This window comes from Rhinolophus sinicus, chromosome 17 (genome assembly GCF_057876585.1).
Source record: "Rhinolophus sinicus isolate RSI-liver-muscle chromosome 17, RSI-T2T, whole genome shotgun sequence".
Taxonomy (NCBI): Eukaryota; Metazoa; Chordata; class Mammalia; order Chiroptera; family Rhinolophidae; genus Rhinolophus; species Rhinolophus sinicus.
The window spans coordinates 166304928-166322083 of record NC_142517.1 but is presented as its reverse complement, the minus strand read 5'-3'; the positions used below and the strand labels follow the sequence as shown (position 1 = coordinate 166322083).

The window sequence follows — 17156 nt, the reverse complement described above, 5'->3', positions numbered from 1 at the left end:
TGAACCAGCCACACTGACCAGGACTAGAGAAGGATTTGCTATTAAGCAAGAACAGATACAACTTATTCGTGAGGAGATGAAAACTGATGCTGTGGAGGTGAAAGCCTTGTTTCATCCCATTCCATCATCATCAGCTCTCATAACCTTTCATCCATCATGAGTCATTGTGCTCTTCATGTTCCATTTACCTGCTTAACTGGCCAGCAAAACATTAGAGACAGATTCAGCCCAGTTTCTCCAGTGGAACAGTTAGCATTTCTAGTAGTGAAAATCCAGATTAAACAACACTTTTCTTTGTGTCTCCTAAATTAAGTCTCAGCATTTAACTGGTATGAGTTGGGGTCTCCTTGTCCAATTATTCTTCTTGCTTAGCTAGGTTCCAAAACTACGAGGGATGTTGGGGTCCATGAAGAAGTAAAAGCGGCTTCCAGCATAGAGTACACATTTTTAGTTGTCCACCAAACGACATATGTATACAGATTTGACATACATTAACTCAGGGGAAAATATTTAGATGCTTCCCCAATTTAAAATATTTTACTGTAATTAAACTTTTTCTTGTGTAAGTTTTAAATTAAGAGCAAGATCTATACATTTCAGTTGGTAAATTACAATTTCTTTGAGCCTAAGTTTCTCGTTGTTAAAGTAAAACTAAAACTTAACCTGACTAACTCGTAGCTGGTAGACTACATGTACATGTACATATTCTATAATGTATTATGTAGTATATAATGATATAATATATATACATTATATCATATGTATTATCTGTTCAATATGTTAACATTTTAAAACATCTATAAAACTAAAATAAACTGATAGCCCATATGGTTAAAAAGACAAGAAACAAATAAACAGGTGAACAAGCTTAATTCACCTAAGCCTCACATATATTTTATAGTTTCTCCTAAAATGCAATCTGAAGATGGCATTTATAATTCTTCAAGGCACATTAATTATATTGTAGCTTCTCAGAAGGAAGCACTGGAGAAAGCCCGTGATCACTAAAGGCCCAATTCCATCTCAAAAATCCCTCTTTTTTTTTTTAAATCTTAAATGGTTCTGATAATAATTTTAGCAGATATACAGGTAGCATACTTGAAAAACATTTCAGATACACTCTAAATTCTCTTCACAGCAGTAGAAAAAAAAACTGGACATGAATAAAATATTCCAGTGTTACTTTTAAAGAGCACTGAGGCCTGTGGTGATGTGATTTTTGCAGTATGTTCTTTCCAGGTGTTGCCTAGAATCATAACATATAAGCCCCATCAGCTAGTTTGCTTCTTTAAAAGAGCAATTCCTTTGCAAACTGTGTTCCCATTTCTATTAATCAAGTTCATGGAAATGAGAAAACATTGCTGTTCCTTCTTCCTTTTAACTCCCAGTAATAATGAAAGTAAATCGAACTTTGCTGTGAAAGTTTATTCTCTTGAATCCAAAAAAGATAACACATTTCATTCTAATCACAAGATCTTCAATTCATGTGTTTTGAGAGATTTTTTAAATATATTAAAAAATTCTTATCCCTAGGGAATCCTAAGTAAATCAATATGCCTCACTGTGTGTTCATGAGCTTTCATGTTATCTCAGGTTTGCATGCAACCGTATAACTTTGCAGCAACTGATTTTTCTGGAAGGGTCTATGACTGTATTTGAGTACACTTTTATTATTGCTGTTATTGTGTCCACATGAGACTAAACGATTGATCGAAGATAATAAAAATAATTAATGAAGATAACCAGCCCCAAAGTTCTGATTTCCCAAGTGCCTCAGACTTAACCCTAGAAAAACTCAAAATCTCCTTACTAGTTTGTATACATATTGTGTTATCCTAAGTTGTGTATGTGTGATTTAATGTGTACTCTAAATAAGCAGGTATATACAGAGTGTATCTAACTAGATGTCCACACATTATAATAATCAACAAATATTAAGTTCCTAAATACGTTTATGAGTTACACTTCTGGAGACATTAACACAGCTAGATATTATAGGTGCCACCTGACTATCATGCCTTTAGGGATTTGTCTGTTCTTGATGTCTATCCTAGGAGGAGGTGTCCCAGCCTCACTTTGACATTACTATGTATTAATTCTGCAAACCTTGTCTCCAGGTGGGCGTTGGGAAAAAGGCGGAAGCTGTAGCAACAGTTGTTGCTGCAGTAGATCAAGCCCGTGTCCGAGAACCCAGAGAACCCGGGCCTCTTGAAGAATCATACGCTCAGCAGACCACTTTAGAGTATGGATTTAAGGAGCATGTTTCCGCCACAAGGGTAGCTGAGCAACCCTCACGTCCAGCCTCGGAACCCCAAGTTGTCTCTAAAGCAGTCAAGCCTAGAGTGATCCAAGCGCCTTCTGAGACTCATATCACAACTACTGATCAAATGGGAATGCATATATCATCACAGGTGAGTCTGCACCCGCTGTCACTTCACCTTGTCTGTGGGAAAGCAAGCTTAACTGCTCTGGTCATCTGGTGAAGAGTGGTATCACTGAGTTTCATTTCAATGCAGATCAAGAAAACTACAGATGTAACAACTGAAAGATTAGTCCATGTGGATAAACGCCCCCGCACAGCAAGCCCTCACTTTACTGTTTCAAAAATTGCGGTTCCTAAGACAGAACATGGATACGAGGTAAGAAGTTAAAGAGCCTGACAAAGAAATGTTTTGCTCAAAACAATAAGTATCTAATGTGTGATGTAGAGTGTCTTTGATATAGGCCAGTGTGGCCTCATTTGGGTTACGTCTGTTAGCATTCATAGTGTACTGAGAACCCCTAAGTTTGGTTTCTGAAACTTGCCCTGCAGGGTGAGCCTAAGGTGGCAGGCAGTTCATTATTGTACACCTCTGAGGAGACACAAATTCATGCATGCTTCTCTCTGTTTCATATTTTGTAAAAGATGTATATTACACAGTTTACTTTTCCTTATGCTATGAGACATTTCAAAGCAACTTAACCAAGAATACATATCAATGATAAAGACAGACATTGAGAAATCATATACAGAGGGTGCCAAAAAAATGTATACACATTGTAAGAAAGGAAAAAACTATTAAAAGTGTAATACTCAATATATACTGATAACAAAAGATGAATACAAGTCATGTGTATACATTTTTGTGACACACCCGGTATTTATATACTCAATATAGCAAGATGGAAAGATGGTATTTTGTGTTGGTTGGGTTGGATTGTAGAGTCAAACAGCCCTGAATTTGCATCCTAGCTCTGCCCCTTATTAGCTCTGTCGTCAGGGGCAAGGTAATACACGTAAAAACCTTAGCAAGTTGACAGCACATTATAACCCTCAATATTCATCACTTTTGTTCCTATTATACACATCTAAGAGATAGAATTCAAATCTTTTTTTTTAAAAGATTTTATTGGAGAAGGGGAACAAGACTTTATTGGGGAACAGTGTGCACTTCCAGGACTTTTTTCCAAGTCAAGTTGTTGTCCTTTCAATCTGAGTTGTGGAGGGTGCCGTTCAGCTTTAAGTTGTTGTCCTTTCAGTCTTAGTTGTGGAGGGTGCAGCTCAGCTCCAGGTCCAGTTGCCGTTGCTAGTTGCAGGGGGCACAGCCCACCATCCCTTGTGGGAGTCAAACCTGCAGCCTTGTGGTTGAGAGGACGCACTCCTACCAACTGAGCCATCCAGGAGCTCAACGGCAGCTCAGCTCAAGGAGCCGTGTTCAATTTTAGTTGCAGGGGACGCTGCCCACCATCCCTTGCAGGACTCGAGTAATTGAACTGGCAACCTTGTGGTTGAGAGCCCACTGGCCCATGTAGGAATCAAACCGGCAGCCTTTGGAGTTAGGAGCATGGAGCTCTAACCGCCTGAGCCACCGGGTCGGCCCCTAGAATCCAAATCTTGTATGCCTTCAAAGAATTATAAGGCACATTTAATATCTATATTTGGGATAGTCCCAAATTACCATTGAAACCAAATAATCAGCAACAGAATACAAACAGTAAGAAAGTCTTTAAATTGTTTTTCTGAATGTCTCCATTTTCACCTTTCAAACAGATTTGTGGCTGAAACCTAAATGTGCTATTTTAAATAGTTCTTAGGAATTTATTAAGTATTTTAATAGTTTCTTAATTTTGAATTTTTCACGGTAGTATTTTCAAATGCAGCATTCACTGGGATAGTTAAGTGAAAATTCAGGACTGAGCTTGGGAAGACTCTCCGTCCCTTTATAATAAGAATGTAAAGTTTTCAATATAACTCTTTAAGAAAGATATTTTCAGTATATTTTACAAAGTGGCAGGAATGATGATGAGCTTCATAACAGGCTTATCTCTGACTTTCCACTAACTCTATGAGTGATAAAGAGAACATTAAAAAAAAGAAACGGACCCTATAGAAAACAGGTTCTAACTCACCACAGGAATGATAGTGGAGAAGCACTTCTAAAGCATGACTTGGATGACAGTTAAGTGACTTTATTTTCTGACTCTGTTTCCATTTAGGCATCAATAGCCGGTAGTGCTATTGCCACATTACAAAAAGAGTTGTCAGCCTCATCTTCTGCTCAGAAAATCACCAAATCAGTGAAGGCACCCACTGTGAAGCCTGTTGAGACTAGAGTGAGAGCAGAACCCACACCCTCACCCCAGTTCCCCTTCACTGACACCCAGGAGACTTACAAGAGTCAAGCTGGCATTGAAGTGAAAAAGGAAGTGGGGCTGAGCATCTCTGGTGGTGCAGTCCGTGAAGAGCGCTTCGAAGTACTTCACGGGCGTGAAACCAAGGTTGGTCGCTGGACTGCACGTTGTTTCTTGATCCATCCCTGTTAATGAGGGCCGGGTAGTTCACAGTTTATACTACAGAAATAGTCAGCCAGGTGTCTTGCCTCTGTCTCCTTTACTATGCTCAAAGTTAATTTTAGTGTGTCAGAGCTTTTTTCTTCAAATTATTATATAATTTTGCATGTGCTGAGTTTATGACATTGCCTCTCATTTTCTGGGTCTTTTGTAACATCCTTTGTGAAAATCATAGGTAACAGAAACAGCAAGAGTACCTGCACCTGTTGAAATCCCTGTTACTCCACCAACTTTGGTCTCGGTGAGTGAAGAAGTTGATTGTGTTGGATGATATGCTTATCTGGTCAAATAATTTTAACATGTGCAACGATCAGTTTCTCAAACTGGAAAATGGCATTAGTGAGTTTACAAATACTCATTTTAAGACCACACACTACTTGGCAATGAAAAGGGGAATTCTGTGTGGCAACCATCAGTCATGTAGTCAACAGATTTAGTGAGTTTCTATTTTGTGGATGGCATTATTAAAAACATATGGAGATACATAAAGTCAAATTCAGCCCTCTGAAATCTTTGCCTTATTATCAGAGAAAATGTACATAAACAAGCAAGATAAGATATAGAATGTAATAAGCACCTCAGTAGAGGGAACATCCAGAGGAAAGTGGTTACTTCCATTTGGGGGTAGCATGGAAAGCTTTCTTAAGGAGATGGCATTTGCTGCTGAGCCTTCAAGCTTTGTGAAGAATATGTGAGACTCACAGATGGTACAGAGCTGCCCTATTATATGATATTAATACAGTTCTACCATACCAACTTGGAAATGCCGTGCTTTTATTTCAACTTGGGGATATTCCAATTTCCAAAGGAGTCTCTTTACTAGTATCTCTAGAGTCCTGATCATAAAAAAAAAAAAAAAACACAAAACACACACACACACAAAAAAAACAACAACAACAACATTTAATGGCAATTAGAATGTCCAAGTTCATACCCCCACATTTTCTATAACATATGGAAATAATAAATGAATACGCACACATACCAATACTATATCCTTTTTCTTTTCTCTTCAGGGCTTAAAAAATGTGACTGTCATAGAAGGTGAATCTGTCACCTTGGAGTGCCACATCTCTGGATACCCATCCCCAAAAGTGACATGGTACAGGGAAGACTACCAAATAGAAAGTTCCATTGATTTCCAGATAACCTTCCAGAGTGGAATTGCTCGTCTTATGATTCGTGAAGCTTTTGCAGAAGACAGTGGACGATTTACCTGCAGTGCTGTGAATGAGGCTGGGACTGTCAGCACGTCCTGCTATCTAGCTGTGCAGGGTTAGTGGCCACTCTCCCACCGTCCTTCCACACATGCCATCACTCTCATTCATCACTCTCAGCCGACACTTCTTTCCACAATATGGTTTTTGTGCACCTTGTAATTGTGTCACCTTTTGGGATTGTGGGTTAGATTATGGGGTCAATTTAACTGTCATGCTAAGCAAGGGTCACTACCAAAATGGGATAAATGTCTGACTTTAAAGGAGAAACTTCTTTCTTCTTCCAGTGTCGGAAGAGTTTGAAAAGGAAACCACAACCATGACTGAGAAAGTTACCACAGAAGAGAAACGGTAAAACATTATTTTGCTAATTAGTATTCGTTCTAGTTGACCCTTGAACAACACAGGTCTGAACTTTGTGGATCCACTTACACTTTGTTTGTTTGTTTGTTTTCAATAAATACAGTCAGTTTTTCACACTCACCGATCTTGCCTCTGCAGATTCAACCAACCAGGGATAGAAAACAGCATTTTCATATTCACAGCTGCAGATTGCCAACTGTGGATTGAAAATACTGTTTTCAATCCGCAGTTGGTTGAATCTGCAGCTGTGAAACCTGCGGACGTAAAGAGCCGACTTTAGAGTCAAAGTTATAATGTGGATTTTCTTTCGACTGTGTGGGGTCAGTGCCCCTAACCCCTACTTTGTTCAGGAGTCAACAGTACAGTATTGATTTTTAAGTCACTTTAGTGTTGACCAATTGCAATCCAGAAGCTAATATGAAGGAAATTCTTTTTCCAGCTTTATGGAGTCAAGAGATGTGGTAATGACTGATGCAAGCATCACAGAGGAACGAGCAGAGCCAGGAGAACCTGCCGCTCCTTTCTTCATTGTAAAACCAGTGGCCCAGAGACTGGTGGAAGGTGCGAGCATTGTGTTTGAATGCCAGATTGGGGGCAACCCAAAGCCCCATGTCTACTGGAAAAAATCCGGTGTTCCTCTAACCACTGGATACAGGTATGGCTGAATGATCTAATTCTTTGTGATTTGTGTAATATGTATATGAAGCCTAGAGAGAAGTAGAATATACTTACCCCATAGTCCCCAAATGTAGGCTCTTTCATTATGGAGCCTTCATAGTTTGTTTTGAGGTATTTTCAAATTCTTGTACAAAGTATTACTGAGAAACAAAACTATATGAAAAAAGTGGATGGAAGATATATTCCTTTATATTCTAGTTTGATTCATTTATAGTGCTACAAAAATAGAGAAAATGTGTATTTTTACAGGTGTTTTTACCTGCACACACCCACACATATTCTTCCAGAAATAATTTGAGACAATTTTCAACAAAAATAAATAATAATTAAGTTGCTAAAAGATAAAAGCATCAGGGTCATGTAATGAAGAAGAAAGTCAGTAATACATGAAAATTTATGCTAATGAATTTGCTGCAATTGAATATAAAACTTAGGTTTGAATTTCCAGCCACTTAAGACAAAAAAGGTAACCTGGTGATTTAAATACGTAACTATTATATTGTAATAAGAAATATAGTGTACTAGAGGCTTAATCCTGAAATATTTAAAGGAATTCATTTTTTTAATTATCAATTTGATCTTCAAATAAAAAAAGGAACAAAATAATGAAAAAAGAGAAAGTACCTAAGTTTTGAAATGACTGTTTGCTAACATGAACGTGGCAGCCCCTTATTTCCATGTGTCTGATTCTAGTAGTATTATATTCTATTATTTGAGTATATGAATATTCCTTAAAATGAAACTTTTAACTTGTTTGGCCCTCATTACTTGTGTCCATGTATTTTGCTCAATTTTCAGCAATCTTATATTCTATAGTAGAGCTTAGCCATATGTTTAGGACCATTGAATTTTATACCTCAGATCCACATAAGGATTATTTTACTCACATTAAGGTGATATATGACTGAATTTTTGTTTGTTCATTTCCATAAAGGTACAAAGTAATTTACAACAAACAAACCGGTGAGTGCAAACTGGTGATTTCAATGACTTTTGCTGATGACGCTGGAGAATACACTATTGTTATTCGTAATAAGCATGGGGAAACCTCTGCGTCTGCCTCCTTGCTTGAAGAAGGTAAGTGCAACTCAGACTGGTTCCTATGAGTCTTATAAGAATGAAAATATGTGGAGGTAGCAGTGCTGTGTGTTTGTCGAAAAGCTTGTTGCAGTTCCTTGGTTCTCTCCCTCACCCTCCCTTCTTGGCCTTAGCTGTAATAGAAAATGTTTTAGACCACATGGACTCAAAAGCCATGCTGGTGCTAAGCTTCTAAGTTTCTAGCAATAGTTTCTATTTGGTGCATTCATTTGGTACATATTATATCTTTGAAGATGCAGGGATTCTAAATCCAGTTGCCTTCCAGATCCAGACAGATTAGTTAGTATCAGTCAGTGCGAGGAAGACAATGGCTGACTGCAGAGTATGTGCCCTGCCTCAAGGGGGCAGTAGTACCCCATCTCCAATATGTTGCTGCCAGGCTCAGTGTTGCTAGAGCTTTTGATATTTTAGGGAAGAGCTGGAAATCACAATTTTAAAAATTCATAAGTAATTTGAAAAAAAAAATAAGTAATAGCATTTAGGCCAAACAAAATGTATATGTGGGTTGCCATTATCTTTGCTTAGCTATTCATATTTACAGTGGACCATTTCACTCTCTGTCTCCTTTGATCTGCACAGCACCCCTTGGAGAAGTTAAGATACTATCCCCATTTAGCAAATAAAGCACTCAAGAACCAGGAGGTATATGAATTGCCAAAAGCTACATAGTAAATTAGGAAGATCTCTAGGATAGATCCCAAAAGATTAACTGTTAATATGAAATCTTTCTACAATAGTAGTGGTTGGTTTGAATTTTTAGTGTAAGTTTGGTTTTGAAATTCAATCTAATAAATATTTATTGAGCACTTTGATAGTAAAATTTAGGAAATCAGGTTTTTGGTTATCAACTTTCCCTAATGTAAGGCATAAAGGCTTTTACATAAGGACAATAAAAATTAAATTATGTTCTTAACTCCTAGCTGAGTATGAGGCACTGATGAAGTCCCAACAAGAAATGTTTTATCAGACACAAATGACTGCATTTATTCAAGAACCTAAAATTGGAGAAATAGCCCCTGGATTTGTATACTCTGATTATGAAAAAGAGTATGAAAAAGAACAGGCCTTAATTAGGAAGAAAATGGCCAAAGATACTGTGATGGTCAGAACTTTCGTAGAAGACCAGGTGAGTGTAACAATAATGACCAAGTAAACCATTTTATAAATTATACTTTCCTGCCACAATGCCCCTTTTTTTGTTTGATATTTTCATTTTCAAGTGATGGAGTCAGGTTAGATCACTATTAGTACGTTCAGGTCCACTGCCGACAACTTTCCTTAATCTTCATGACATGTTGCACATATAACTTTAGAAATAGGGATTACATATATGCAACAAAATATGACTTTAGAAATAGGGATTATATATAGTCAGAAAAAAAAATATTAGCATGACCAAGTTCATTACTGCCGGTATCCCTTCACATGAATGATAAACATTCCATATGTGTAACCTGTACTTTTAGAATACCATTTACCTGAGATACCACAGTATAAACTGTCAAAGATGACTGTAACGCAGATTAAAAAAACAAAACAAACAAAAAAGCTTTCTAACTTTTTCTCCCAGTTAAATACTTAATCAATCATTATCTCTGAAACTAATATCTTTAAAGAATTTCTGTCAGTAAGGATATATCTTCTTAACAAACTGTCATCTTTTTTACTACATAGGAATTCCATATTTCTTCCTTTGAAGAGAGGCTTATTAAAGAAATTGAATACAGAATAATAAAGACTACATTAGAAGAACTTCTTGAAGAAGATGGTGAAGAAAAGATGGCAGTTGATATTTCTGAATCTGAAGCTGTTGAAGCAGGATTTGATTTAAGAATCAAGAATTATAGAATCCTTGAGGGGATGGGTGTTACTTTTCATTGCAAGATGTCTGGATATCCATTACCCAAGGTAAAATATAAACATTTATTCTACCTCCATGCCACAATAAAGATAGAAATCAGTTACACTATAACTATTTTACCTAAATTTCATTCACATATGCATGTTATTTGCAGATTGCATGGTACAAAGACGGCAAGCGCATCAAACATGGAGAGAGATACCAAATGGACTTTCTACAAGATGGCAGAGCTAGTCTGCGCATACCTGTTGTTCTTCCAGAAGATGAGGGAATCTATACTGCGTTTGCCAGCAATATTAAAGGAAATGCAATTTGCTCTGGAAAATTGTATGTGGAACCTGCTGCTCCACTTGGTGCTCCGACTTACATACCCACGCCAGAGCCAATGAGCAGAATCAGGTAAGACTCATAGTAATAATTTGGGATGGTTAGTATTTAAATTGTTTAAAACACCAAATATCCCAGTAGTAAATTGCTGTTGTGTGTGTGTGGGGGAAACAAAACTGAAGGCTGAGATATCAAAAACCTTCCATTCGCAATACTAATGATCACCAAGAGTTTGAATTTCTTGCCTCTGTGGAAGATGAGCAAAGCATTTTCATTAGTGTAGCATACTCTTCATTTTGCCAGTATCGTATCTGATATAATGAAGGCTGTGAGGTTTATCTAACACCTGATTTTACATTTGTTGGCCCCAATTTATACAACAAGCCTGCAAAGTAGGGATTATTATTTCTATTTTGGAAGTGGAGACGCTGAGTCTCTGCAATCCTACGAAAACTGCCTTAGTTTAACCAGCCCATAAGTGGTGGTGCCAGCTCTTGAAATACAATCCAAGCCATTCTGGCTGCAAAATGCAGATAGGGTTTTGTTTTCTTTTGTTTTGTTTTCCAAATAATTTCTACGTTTTTCCTCCTGTTGGATAAAAAAGAATGTTTTTCTTTTTCCATAAATTTATTAATTGACTTATTTAACCTACCAACATTTCTTGAGATATTTTGATAGTAGAATCAAAAAGGCTTGTTGACTAAATAAATCCAGGTGGTGAGAGAAAGACAGTATTAGGATTGTTCCAAGATTCTGAGTACCTGATACCTGGCTGTATTAAATGAGTACTGACTGGGTTGAGGATATAGGAAAAATATAGTTTTGTGGGCAATAATAATACATTCCATTTTGGATTCCAATGAGTTTCAAGTGCCTCCTACAACACACAAGAACTAAATTCTAAAATAACGTTAATGAACAAGACAGAAAGAGCTTTGTTTATTTTGCTGTTTTTTCTCCATGCCTCATGAAAATGTTCCGTTTTCCTTTGTGTTTCAGATCCATCTCTCCACGTTCAGTGAGCAGGTCTCCTATACGCATGTCTCCTGCACGGATGTCTCCTGCAAGGATGTCACCTGCACGAATGTCCCCTGCAAGAATGTCTCCTGGACGTAGGCTGGAGGAAACAGATGAGGCACAACTTGAAAGACTGTACAAGCCAGTCTTTGTGTTAAAACCTGTTTCTTTCAAATGTTTAGAAGGGCAAACTGCCAGATTTGACTTAAAGGTTGTGGGTAGACCTATGCCGGAGACCTTCTGGTTTCATGATGGTAAGTATAAGTTTTTGCTCACAAATCATTAAACTCAAAATAAGTTTATGTGAGTGTCCAACAATTAAAAAAAAACTATTTTAATAATCCGTTTTTTTCACTTATTTTTTTGACAGGCCAGCAAGTTATCAATGACTATACCCATAAAGTAGTCATTAAAGAAGATGGTACCCAATCACTGATTATTGTCCCTGCATCACCCAGTGATTCTGGGGAATGGACTGTGGTTGCCCAAAACAGGGCAGGCAAATCTTCAGTTTCAATGATTTTAACTGTGGAAGGTATTTGCTTTTAAAATAAAAAAGAAATTACCTTATCACTTGGATTATACACAGGTATTTCAGCCCTGTTCTCTCTAAATGATGACCTCTCTCTTTCAGCTGTGGAACATCAGGTTAAACCAGTGTTTGTGGAAAAACTGAAAAATGTCAATGTAAAGGAAGGGTCCCGACTTGAAATGAAAGTCAGAGCTACGGGTAATCCTAATCCTGACATTGTGTGGTTGAAGAACAGTGAAATCATTGTACCTCATAAATATCCAAAAATCAGGTAAGTTTGCTGGGGAATAATATAACTAAGCTCATTCTACAAATCCAATTACCAAGGAAGCAACAATTTCTGTATTGATGATTTCTTTTCACATTTTTGTTTTTTTAGAATTGAAGGAACAAAGGGAGAAGCTGCCCTTAAAATTGATTCCACTGTCAGCCAAGATTCTGCCTGGTACACTGCAACTGCTATTAATAAGGCTGGCCGAGACACTACAAGATGCAAAGTAAATGTTGAAGTTGAGTTTGCAGAGCCTGAACCAGAGAGAAGATTAATCATCCCACGAGGGACATATAGAGCAAAGGAGATCGCAGCCCCAGAGCTGGAGCCCCTCCATTTGCGATATGGTCAAGAGCAATGGGAAGAGGGTGACCTCTATGACAAAGAGAAACAGCAGAAACCATTTTTCAAGAAAAAACTCACTTCCTTAAGACTCAAGCGCATTGGGCCTGCCCATTTTGAATGCAGGCTAACACCAATTGGTGACCCAACGATGGTGGTAGAATGGCTCCATGATGGAAAGCCACTTGAAGCAGCCAACAGGCTTCGTATGATCAATGAATTTGGGTATTGCAGCCTTGATTACGGAGTTGCATATTCTAGAGATAGTGGCATCATTACTTGCAGAGCCACTAACAAATATGGAACAGATCACACATCTGCTACCCTTATTGTTAAAGATGAGAAAAGTCTTGTGGAAGAATCTCAGTTGCCTGAGGGGAGGAAAGGCTTACAGAGAATTGAGGAATTAGAGAGGATGGCTCACGAAGGTGCACTTACAGGTGTAACAACAGATCAAAAAGAAAAGCAAAAGCCAGACATTGTCTTGTTCCCAGAGCCAGTAAGAGTACTCGAAGGGGAGACCGCTAGATTCCGTTGCCGTGTGACAGGTTACCCTCAGCCCAAAGTCAACTGGTACCTCAATGGACAGCTTATCCGTAAAAGCAAAAGGTTCAGAGTTCGCTATGATGGCATTCATTATCTGGACATCGTAGACTGCAAATCATATGATACAGGTGAGGTCAAGGTCACTGCAGAAAATCCTGAAGGTGTGACAGAGCATAAAGTGAAACTAGAGATCCAACAAAGGGAAGATTTTAGGTCTGTCCTTAGGCGGGCCCCTGAACCAAAGCCTGAGTTTCATGTGCATGAACCTGGAAAGCTTCAGTTTGAAGTACAAAAAGTAGATAGACCTGTTGACACCACCGACAGCAAGGAAATTGTGAAGCTGAAAAGGGCTGAGAGAATTACCCACGAAAAAGTGTCTGAAGAGTCAGAAGAGCTGCGCAGTAAATTCAAGCGCAGAACAGAGGAGGGCTATTATGAAGCCATTACCGCTGTGGAGCTCAAATCTCGTAAAAAGGATGAATCCTATGAAGAACTCCTAAAGAAGACAAAAGATGAACTTCTGCACTGGACCAAAGAGCTAACTGAGGAGGAGAAGAAAGCTCTTGCTGAAGAAGGCAAAATCACAATTCCAACTTTTAAACCTGATAGAATTGAATTAAGTCCCAGTATGGAGGCCCCCAAAATCTTTGAAAGAATCCAAAGTCAAACAGTGGGCCAAGGAACTGATGCGCACTTCCGGGTCAGAGTCGTGGGAAAACCAGATCCTGAATGTGAATGGTACAAAAATGGTGTCAAGATCGAACGCTCTGACAGAATCTACTGGTACTGGCCTGAAGACAATGTTTGTGAGCTGGTCATAAGAGATGTGACTGCTGAAGACTCTGCCAGCATCATGGTAAAAGCCATCAATATAGCTGGGGAAACCTCAAGCCATGCGTTCTTACTTGTCCAAGGTAATTTGAATTACTTTGATTAGACGGCTCTGTCTCTATTTATACATGAATATCCAGTAGCACATTTCTTTTTATTTTATTTTCCCATTATTCAAACTGTGAATGTAATTTAATATAATGTGCTTTTTTTTTTCTTTTTTCTTTTTCTTGTAGCCAAGCAATTGATCACTTTCACACAGGAATTACAAGATGTTGTTGCCAAGGAAAAAGACACCATGGCAACCTTTGAATGTGAAACTTCAGAGCCATTTGTCAAAGTGAAATGGTATAAAGATGGTGTGGAGCTTCAGATGGGAGATAAATATAGGATGCACTCTGACAGAAAGGTTCACTTCCTCTCTGTACTGACAATCGACACAGTTGATGCTGGAAACTACAGCTGTGCACTTGTGGAAGACGAAAATGTAAAAACAACGGCTAAACTTATTGTTGAAGGTAATAAATAGTTCTTTCAATGTTTACTTTAGTTTTAAAGTCACTCTTAATATCTAATGCAATTAGCTCTGCAATTTTCCCTTCATAAAAAATAATTATTTGGAAATTGGATATAAGTTCCATAGCAAGAATCATGAATTCATATTACTAATTAAGAATATTGACAATTGCAGACAGAAAAAGTTGAGAACCATATAATTTCACTGTATGTGGGATATAAACTGAAAGCAACAAAGGAATAAGACAAATAAGTAAACAAAACTCATAGACACAGACAGTAATTTAGTGGTTACCAGGGCGTAAGGGGGGAGGGAGTAGTAGATGAGGGTAAAGGGGACCAAATATATGGTGATGGAAGGAGAACTGACTCTGGGTGGTGAACACACAATGTGATATACAGATGATGTATTAATATTACAGAATTGTAATATTACCTGAAACGTATGTAATTTTACTAACATTGTCACCCCCAATAAACTTGAATTTTTTTTAAAAAGAAAATTGACAATTTGGATTTATAAAAAGGTTATTTTTATGTCTTGTTTCTAAAATTTTTTATTGAAATATAACTGTAGTTTCAAAAATAACTTAAAAATTAAAATAACCCCTTTTTATTGAAAATTTATTTCTCAGTCTATCAGCAGGATATTAAGAATATTCCTGATAGTATGGAAGATATATACAAGGAATTTTCTTTATCCTAAGTCTAGATGTATAACTCTCCAGGGAAATTAACTTCTCCTTATCTTATTCCTCAGGTGCAATTATTGAATTTGTGAAAGAACTTCAGGATATAGAAGTTCCAGAATCATTTTCAGGAGAGTTAGAATGCATTGTATCCCCAGAAAATATAGAAGGCAAATGGTATCACAATGATGTAGAGCTTAAATCCAATGGCAAATACACAATTACATCTCGCCGTGGACGTCAGAACCTCACAGTCAAGGAGGTGACCAAAGAGGACCAGGGAGAATACAGCTTTGTTGTTGATGGGAAAAAGACCACCTGTAAACTAAAGATGAAACGTGAGTTTTCCCATTCCTGTTGGCCTACAGGGAGCATCATTATGGTTTATTGATTAAAAAAAAAATGATTGTAACATTGTTTTTCCTCAATATATTTCACAGCCCGCCCCATTGCTATTCTACAAGGACTGAGTGATCAAAAAGTCTGCGAAGGCGACATTGTTCAGCTTGAAGTTAAAGTCTCCTTAGAAAATGTGGAAGGCGTCTGGATGAAAGATGGCCAAGAAGTGCAGCCCAGTGACAGAGTTCACATTGTGATAGACAAACAGTCACACATGCTGCTCATTGAAGACATGACTAAGGAGGACGCTGGAAATTACTCCTTCAACATTCCACTCCTTGGACTGTCAACCAGTGGACGCGTCTATGTCTATAGTGAGTGCAACTTACATAGTTTATGTGCACATTGTCAAGGGAGGTAGTGAACTTTAATGAAGAGACATTTAATACAGAATTAATATATATATTTTATTTGTGTGTGTGTGTGGTTTTGCAGGTGTTGATGTGATCACACCTCTAAAGGACGTTAATGTAATTGAGGGTACCAAGGCCGTGCTTGAATGTAAGGTCTCCGTCCCTGATGTGACTTCTGTCAAATGGTATTTAAATGATGAACAGATCAAGCCTGATGATCGTGTACAAGCCATTGTCAAAGGCACAAAGCAACGACTAGTGATTAACCGGACCCATGCTTCAGATGAAGGACCTTATAAGCTACTGGTTGGCAAAGTTGAAACCAGCTGTGTTCTCTCTGTAGAAAGTAAGGATGCCTCCATTTAACTTGTCATTATTTTAAGAATTCCATGTTTCCAGTGTAATAATAATCAAGTGATTATTTCATTTTTCCCCCCAGAAATTAAAATTATCAGAGGTCTTCACGACCTTACCTGTACAGAAACCCAAAATGTGGTCTTTGAGGTTGAGTTGTCCCACTCAGGAATTGATGTCTTGTGGAATTTCAAGGACAAAGAAATCAAACCCAGTTCTAAGTATAAAATTGAAGCTCATGGAAAAATATATAAGTTGACAGTTCTAAATATGATGAAAGATGATGAAGGAGAATATACATTTTATGCTGGAGAGAATATGACATCTGGAAAACTTACTGTGGCAGGTTGGTACATTTATCGTTTAATCCAAGTTCTTATGTGTGGCAGTTGTTTTAATTTGAGAAGTTATTGCCTTTTTGTTTCCCAAATTCCCACCAGTTTCTCGCTTTTATGCCTCTGCTTAGTCTTTTCTCAAAGCCAGTAGTACACGCACCACTGTCCCCACCAGACTAAATTCCAAATGGTCTTTCGAGCAAACCTACTTCAAATGCCTTCTCCTTAATCTTCCCATCTATAGAAGATCTTACTCCTCCAACCTCAGGATCATTTTATGTGTGCCTCTTTCATGGTCCTTACCATATACTTGTCTTATTCCCCCTTTCTCCTTCTTGCACCATGAGTATTCCAATGTATTTCATATGAGAGGTGATCAATAAATGTTTGTTGAATTGAGCTTTATTTAAACATTCCTACTCTGAACATGTATTTCTTTTGTAATCAGTTGCTGCTGCTTCCTTAACTTTTATTGCTTTTGTTCCCTTCACACTTTTTTATGAACCCGGTGGGTATTTTAAAAATATAAATCAATGTACTTGTGTATCTCTTTCTCATGACACAAAGTAGATCATTTTCATTCAGCAGCAATCCCTA

The 17156-nt window shown here is 37.7% G+C and overlaps 1 protein-coding gene across 2 annotated transcripts in view; it reads left to right on the top strand.

Annotated features, from left to right (window-relative positions):
• Positions 1-17156, top strand: part of TTN (titin) — a 271515-nt gene that overhangs the window by 18553 nt on the left and 235806 nt on the right. For both annotated transcript variants that reach the window (XM_088794519.1, XM_019739278.3), the window contains exons 14-33: positions 2118-2411; positions 2517-2639; positions 4477-4758; positions 5006-5071; positions 5847-6105; positions 6335-6398; positions 6850-7065; positions 8023-8165; positions 9107-9312; positions 9861-10094; positions 10202-10446; positions 11374-11645; positions 11762-11926; positions 12026-12194; positions 12303-13996; positions 14150-14431; positions 15190-15456; positions 15559-15831; positions 15953-16216; positions 16310-16570. In XM_088794519.1, coding sequence (XP_088650645.1) covers positions 2118-2411; positions 2517-2639; positions 4477-4758; positions 5006-5071; positions 5847-6105; positions 6335-6398; positions 6850-7065; positions 8023-8165; positions 9107-9312; positions 9861-10094; positions 10202-10446; positions 11374-11645; positions 11762-11926; positions 12026-12194; positions 12303-13996; positions 14150-14431; positions 15190-15456; positions 15559-15831; positions 15953-16216; positions 16310-16570 — 5779 coding nt within the window. The remainder of the gene's footprint in view (positions 1-2117; positions 2412-2516; positions 2640-4476; positions 4759-5005; positions 5072-5846; positions 6106-6334; positions 6399-6849; positions 7066-8022; positions 8166-9106; positions 9313-9860; positions 10095-10201; positions 10447-11373; positions 11646-11761; positions 11927-12025; positions 12195-12302; positions 13997-14149; positions 14432-15189; positions 15457-15558; positions 15832-15952; positions 16217-16309; positions 16571-17156) is intronic.